The 6,987-nt window shown below is 47.5% G+C and overlaps 1 protein-coding gene across 1 annotated transcript in view; it reads right to left on the reverse strand.

Moving 5' to 3' along the window:
* Positions 1 to 6,223, reverse strand: part of MYBPC3 (myosin binding protein C3) — a 26,611-nt gene extending 20,388 nt beyond the window's left edge. The window contains exons 1-4 of the mRNA XM_074230621.1: positions 6,074 to 6,223; positions 3,926 to 4,192; positions 1,196 to 1,324; positions 1,046 to 1,120 (exon numbers count right to left, since the gene is read on the reverse strand). Of these exons, the coding sequence (XP_074086722.1) occupies positions 1,046 to 1,120; positions 1,196 to 1,324; positions 3,926 to 4,192; positions 6,074 to 6,098 (496 nt within the window). The 5' untranslated portion in view covers positions 6,099 to 6,223. The remainder of the gene's footprint in view (positions 1 to 1,045; positions 1,121 to 1,195; positions 1,325 to 3,925; positions 4,193 to 6,073) is intronic.
* Positions 6,224 to 6,987: the final 764 nt, after the last annotated feature.

Genomic DNA, 6,987 nt, shown 5'->3' on the forward strand with positions numbered 1-6,987 from the left:
TCTTTTCTGGTTCCCCCCAATCAATAGTGCTCTCTCTTCCAAACTACCTTGTATCTAACTCTGTTGTATAAATATTTCTGTATTTATTAGCCTCACTATTCATATATGTTCTTGTCCACCCCCCGCCACTTTAGGGTGAAAATTTGTCACCGGGAAGGATTTTTCATTTTTTAGCCTTCATGTCCCCAGTGCCTAATACAGTTCATGGAACAACATATACATTTAATAGATACTCGGTGATTGATTGATTGATTACAAGGCTATTTTTACTTCCCTTCTCTGACACTTCCTGGCTGTATGATTCTTAACTTCCCATCTGTTCCTCACAACATCCCTGGGAGGTAGAGGCAATTATTATGTTCATTTTACAGATGGGGAAACTGAGACTTAGAGAGGTTAAGACTGACTTGGGTTTGCACAACTATTAAGAATTTGAGGCTTTGAATGTGGGTCAAATCTGAGGATTTGAACTCAGATCTTCCACTCTCCAATCCTAGCTAGCATTATTTACAGTATCATACTATCGTCTGATTGGCAATCCTGTCCTCTCCATGACTCCCATCTTTTGGCCCTCATTGAAAGCCAGCCTTCTCCTCTTGACCCCACCCCATGGCCAGTTACTCTAACTGAAGCCCCTGACATGCAGGACCGGGAGGAGAGGGGTCTCACTCCTTGCTCCCTTCTGCCGCCGTCACTCCGCAGTCCCTTCTCCATCGAAGGTCACGGCATCTGCCCAGATCCTTGTGGCTTTCATTTATTAAGAGCTCTCTCCCTCTTTTCCGATAAGCTCAATCGTCCACTCTAGCCTCTGCCTCCCAGTTCCTCCGCTCCCCAACTCTCATGACTTCTGTCTCCCTCCCCAAGAGTGGTCATCTCAGAGGCAGCCCACCTTTCCCTCCCTTCCCCTGCCCTCTCAGCTCCATTTCAGTCAAACCTGCCTCAGATGCTCTGACCATGATGTGTTATGAAAATAAGAAGTTAGTGGAGGTAAATGAGTCGAGGTTGTTCTTTTTATTATTCAGCCCCCGACCCCACAAGTACTCACCCACAGTCACCTCGCCATCCTGGGGATGGCTCACAAAAAGACCAATGGGGTCTCCAGACACAGCTTCAGAGGGATCTGGAAGAGACCCCAGCAAGTTGAACTCTTTGCTTCAAAAGCCTCTTCCCATTCCAGCCCCAGGTCCTCTCTCACCTTCACGGTTTGGAGGGCATCCTTCAGATCCTGTGGTGGGGGCATCATCTGGGACAGGAGGCTCAGGGGGCAAAGGTCCTTCATGGGGCGCAGGGGCCTCATTGGAGGCTGGAACCACATCAGGCTTTTCTGGGTATACCACAATAAAGAGATATTTAACTAGGAGGTGCCTCATTTTAACACTGCTACACCAATATGCCCATCACATCTTCTAGAAGTCATGGACCGCATCTACTTGGATATTTCTTTCTTTTTTTAGGTTTTTGCAAGGCACTGGGGTTAAGTGGCTTGCCCAAGACCACACAGCTAGGTAATTATCAAGTGTCTGAGGCCGGATTTAAACTCAGGTCCTCCTGACTCCAGGGCCGGTGCTCTATCCACTGCACCACCTAGCCGCCCCCTACTTGGACATTTCATGAACCCATCAGACTCACTTAAGCCCTCCTGGCTCCCCTGCTTGACACCCCTATTTCAATTAAAGCCATGTCTCCTCCCAGTCAGCTTTGAATCGTCTTCACCCTGCTAACCAAAGCCCGTCAACTCATCCTTTGAAATAGCTCCCTTCCATTTCCATGGCCAGCACCCTAGCGTTTAAACTATTGCCCTGGTCTAACTGGTCTCCCTGGTCATTCCTCCCTCTAAGCATACACTCACCTCCAGGACACAGAGGATAAAAATAATATTTATATAACACTGCAAGGTTTGTAAACTGTTTTACAGGTGTTATCTGATCTTCACCAGAGCCTTAAGAGAGAAGGGCCCACTGTACAGATAAAGAGACTGAGGCAGAGAGAAATCGCATGACTTGCCCATTGTCACTCAGTTAGTAAAGTAACTCAGAAGGGATTCAAACCCATAGTCCAAGTCTGGTCCTATAGCCGTCTCAACCTAGATCTGAGAAGGACTGGGCTATAGCAGGAAAGAGGGTTCCGGGGGGTTTCCCTACCTCTGAAACAACTAAGTGTGCAATCTTTTCTCTGAGATTTAATTCTCCAACTGTCAAATGGAGGATGGATAGCTGATCCCCTAGACAGTTTCCAGTTCTAAATCTATAAATCTATCCTGTGCCCAAAGTGATCTTTAGTTTTAGGGGGTGCAGTGAAGAGCACAGGCCTGGAGACAAGAAGCCCCGAGTTCAAGTCTGGCCTCAGACACTTACCAGCTGTGTGACTCTGGGCAGGCTGGTTTACCTCAGTTTCCTGCTCTATTAAATGAGCTGGAGATGGAAATAGTAAAGCATTCTAGTGTCTTTGCCAGGAAAATCCCAAATGGGGTCACAGAGAGTCGGGCAGGACGGAAAAATGACTCAACGATTACAAATAGAGGTATGACCATATTTTCCCCCTGCTCTTTCCATCTCCTCCCTGCTGGTTTTCCTTAGTCTTTATAGAAAAGCTGATGCTTTTGCAGGAATGTTAATAACCCACTACTTACTAAAGTTACCAATGCTGCCAATCAGTTTTTTTTTTTTACTGAATCTTTGGTGTTCTCTAAGCAATTCATTGTCTCCCCTGCAGACAGAGAATTTTACCTCCTTTTCACCTTTGTAATTTCTTGATCCTGTAATTTTTTTTGTCTTCTTACTATAGTTAGCATTTCTGAACTAGATTAAGTAATTAGGAATGACAAGAGGCAGCCTTCCTTAAGCCTTATCTCAGTGCTGAAGCATCTAGTATTTTTCTATTACTATAATACTGCCATTGATTTTAGGTACATAGCACTTAGCGGAAAATGGACTTGCTTTCCCTGTGCTTAAAAAAAATAAATCAGTGCTCTATTTTGTCAAAGTCATTTATTAATGCAATCGTGTTATTTTTATCATTTGCATTATTATGCATTTTGTTCTCCTGATCAATAACCTTCAGCAGCTCCCTATTGTCTCTAGGATAAAATACAAACTCTTCAGGCTTTAAATCCCCATCATACAGCGTCCACCCTTTTGAGCTTTATTCTACATTACTCCCTATGATCACACCTGCTCTATGCTCCTTTCTTCATAAATGTCCACATCTTCTTCTCTAGCTAGAACTTTCCGCAGAGGCTCATGGGAGGTGTCTTTTCCTCCATGAAGTCTTTCCTGATTGCTCCACGTTTTAGTTGTCCTCAACCATTGCTCAAATTATCTTATAGTTCTTTATTGTTTACATTATAATCCTTCTTCTTCCCCAGTGGAATGGCATCTCTGTGAGGGCCGAGGTGCTTTTCCTTATTTCCTAGCAATAGGGGCGGCTGGGTGGAGTAGTGGATAAAGCACCGGCCTGGAGTCAGGAGGACCTGGGTTCAAATCCGGTCTCAGACACTTAATAATGACCTAGCTGTGTGGCCTTGGGCAAGCCACTTAACCCCATTTGACTTGCAAAAACCTAAAAAAAAAACCAAAAACTTATTTCCTAGCAGTGCCTTATACATAGTAGGAACAGGGATAGTGTATGAATCTGTAACTTCACTGGTCTAGGATATTTCAGTATTTCATTGGTGCAGGACATTGAAGGATCTACCAATAGTAGTTGGCATTTTCTCTGTAATTTATGATCTTAGAGACGCCTAATCCCTGAGGGTAAAATGTCTCTCCCGCGGGCAAGTTTCTAGGGACTGCCCCAGGTTGGGCATCAGGAAGCCCCTGCATTCACCTTGTCCTCTTGGCCTAGGCCACGGGACTTAGGAGGGGCAGGAGACCCTCCCTTCCCCTTAGAGTACAGACACCCTGATGAGGGAATGAGGGCCACAGACCTGCTTCTTTGACCTTCAGCTCAAACTTGACCTTGGAAGTACCAGCAATGACAGCATACAGTCCTTGGTCGTCAGGCCCCACTTCCCGCACGGTCAGAGTGTGCTTGGTACCTTCAGAGGTCAGCACATACTTGTCACTGGCCGCTATGTCGCTGCCCGCCTTCTGCCAGCGCAGCTTGAAGCCCGCCCGCTCGGTCTCAGCTTCAAATAGCGCAGAGCTGCCCACCGTTGCCTCGGTTGTTTTGGGCTTCTTGCTAAATGCTGAAACTGAGGAGTGGTGGAGATTCCCCTTTCAGCTTCAGAAAGCCTCCCCTTTTGCCTCCACCACTAGAGGGGTCCCCTAATCCCCACAACCTCCAGGTCCCAGGGCATTTCCAACCTTGTCTACCCTCCCATAAGAGGCTCAATATCAGTCTGAGGCCCAGAGAGGGGTCAGTTTAGCCAGATATAAAATTTTTCCCATTTTCTGGCTCTTTCCTCTTTGCTCAGAGCCCAGGAGTTTCAGAAAGGGTGAGATTCTGATGGGAGGGGGAGGTTGACTGGTGGCTGTAGGAGGGGACAGGGGCCTTTCTGATCTTTTCCAGATCTAGGATCCCATGATTTCCCCCACCCCAACCCTTGAACCCCACCTGGGGGGGATTCGTGCCCTGGCTCATGTGCCCCAAGTATCTCCTTCCTCCACAGCCCAGAAGCCTTCGGACGCCTCCCCTCAGGCACCCTGGTCAACATCTCCCTCCCCCACAGGAATCCCATGGTAGACACCCCTTGTATCAAGGCCATAGCACCTTCCCCAAGATAACTGGAGCCAGAAGTGTTGGGTTCACTCCTGTCACTTCCCATTTATATTGCTCCATAGTGAAACGAGGGTCATCTTATTAACCTAATTTGTTGTTCAGCTATTTAGTTGTCTGACTCCTTGTGACCTTATTTGGGGACAAAGATGTTGGAGTGGTTTGCCATTTCCTTCTCCAGGTCATTTTACAGTTGAGGAAACTGAGGCAAACAGGGCTAAGCGGTTTACTTAGGGTCACACAGATGTAAATGTCGGAGGCCAGATCTGAACTAAAAAGTCTTCCTGACTCCAGGCCCATGGCTTTATTCGCTGGGCCACCTGACGCCCATTATTCTGATACCATCCTATTGTTCTTTATGCCAGTGTTGGTCTCTTGTGTCTTGGGCTCTGGGCTGGGGAAGGGGGAAAGGAAAAGGGGGAGGAGGAAATGAGAATTCTGACTGTCAGGAATTTGGCCACATTTACCTCTCTGGGCCTCAGACTGATAATGAGCAGCTGTGATAAGGCTTTGGGGCTGGGGAGGAGAAGGTGCCAGGATGCAGATAACTGGGTTTCATCACCCTATGGCTGGGTGACCTTGGAAGGGAGAGGATTTGAGGGGTGGGGAAAGAGGAAACTGGCTGGAAAATGAGCCTGAGATTTGGAACAGAATCCAATGACCCTTCTTCCCCCACTGTGGAGGTAGGAGATTAGGGACCTGGGGAAACCCCAAGTTTGGGGTCTTTGGTTGAGCCCTATACTGCCCCCAACAGATGTCTACAGACCCCATCCCTATTTCAAGAACCACCTATGGTGTTGGGAAGGTTTATTATGGAGGGAAAGAGACCAGAATAGGCAGAAAAAAGCCCCTCTCCTCTCCTGCAAGGTCGGTCATATACAATTATTAGAAATGGAAAGGACAAAGGAGGCCTTCAAGTTCAATTTCTGAGTACACAGATGAGAAACCTGAAGTCCACAGAGATTAAGTGATTTCCCCAAGGTCATACAGACAATAAAGGTCAGAACCTAGATTCTTAGGATCCTGGGATGATGGTTTTGAGACTGGCTAACTCAAATCCCTCTTCTTAAGCTTAGAAAAAGATGTTGACTTGCCCAAGGTCACCCGGGTCCTAAGGTTCAGAGCCATTTCACACTGGATGGCATCCACCACCCTACATTCTGGGAGTGGAGGCAATCTGGCCTACTCAAACCCTCTCAGTTTACTCCTCATTCTCCCAGTCAGGAGGGAAGAAGAGGGACCCACATCTCCTCTCAGATTCCAACATTGCTCTCTAAACCCTCCCCCTTGACCCCATCCCTTCGTCTGCCGCTCCTTCTTACCCATCCCCTTTCAGCCCCCCATCCCCAGGCTCTACCTGTTTTCTTCCCCAGCTCTGGCATCCTGAGAAGGTCTGGTGGGTTTGCCCCGACGACACTGACCAAAGGAGCAGTGAGCCGACAGAGGAGTGAGCTCGCCAGTGTCTCTGGCCCGACTTCCCCAGCCTTATCTCCAGGGGCTCCTTATCAGCTGTGGGCTATGGGAAGGACTAAATATAGACAAATTCCAGAGCAGAGAGGGGCCCTCCCTAAAGTGGGGAGATAGAGACAGGGGCAGGGCCCAGCTCAAGACCAAGTGACCTGTCTCTCCCATCTCCCCGTTGGTCCGGGGAGAGCCTCCTATCTGAGGTCAGTGGCTTGGACCACCCCCCCTTCAGGTCAGAGCTTCTCCCTCTTCCTTTCTGCCTTCCTTCTTGCTCCATAGTCTACAAACCAGTAACAACGACCCCTTTGGCATTCCTTTCACTCCTCCATCTCCTGCCGCCATGTTTCCGTACCATCTGAACCCTATGCCTACAATTCCCTGCCTTGTTACCCATGCCTCCTGGCTTCTTTAAAGACTCAGCTTCAATCCTGCCTTCTGCAAGAGGGCTTTCCCAGGATCCCCCCCGAGATTACCTTCATCGACTCTGTGTCTGCCTTGGACAATCAGAGCTGTTTCCATGTTGTCGAATGTGAGTTTCTAGAAGATTTGGCCTTTCTTTGTTTTTCCAGTTCTAATCTCAGAGTCTGACACATAGTAAACTGAGATAATTAGGAAATCTAATATTTATATATAGAATTTTAAGATTAGCTAAGCATTTCATAAATATTTGTTCATGGACTGAATTGATTCATTATCATTGACGAGTTTCCTTTGGCAAAATTGAGGAAGGGGCAACGCTGGATTTTGGCAGTTATTTTTAGGGTTCCCTCCTCATCTTCCCACCACTTCCCATCTTCATGCTGCCTC

This window comes from Macrotis lagotis, chromosome 3, assembly GCF_037893015.1.
Source record: "Macrotis lagotis isolate mMagLag1 chromosome 3, bilby.v1.9.chrom.fasta, whole genome shotgun sequence".
In the NCBI taxonomy this organism is placed as follows: domain Eukaryota; kingdom Metazoa; phylum Chordata; class Mammalia; order Peramelemorphia; family Peramelidae; genus Macrotis; species Macrotis lagotis.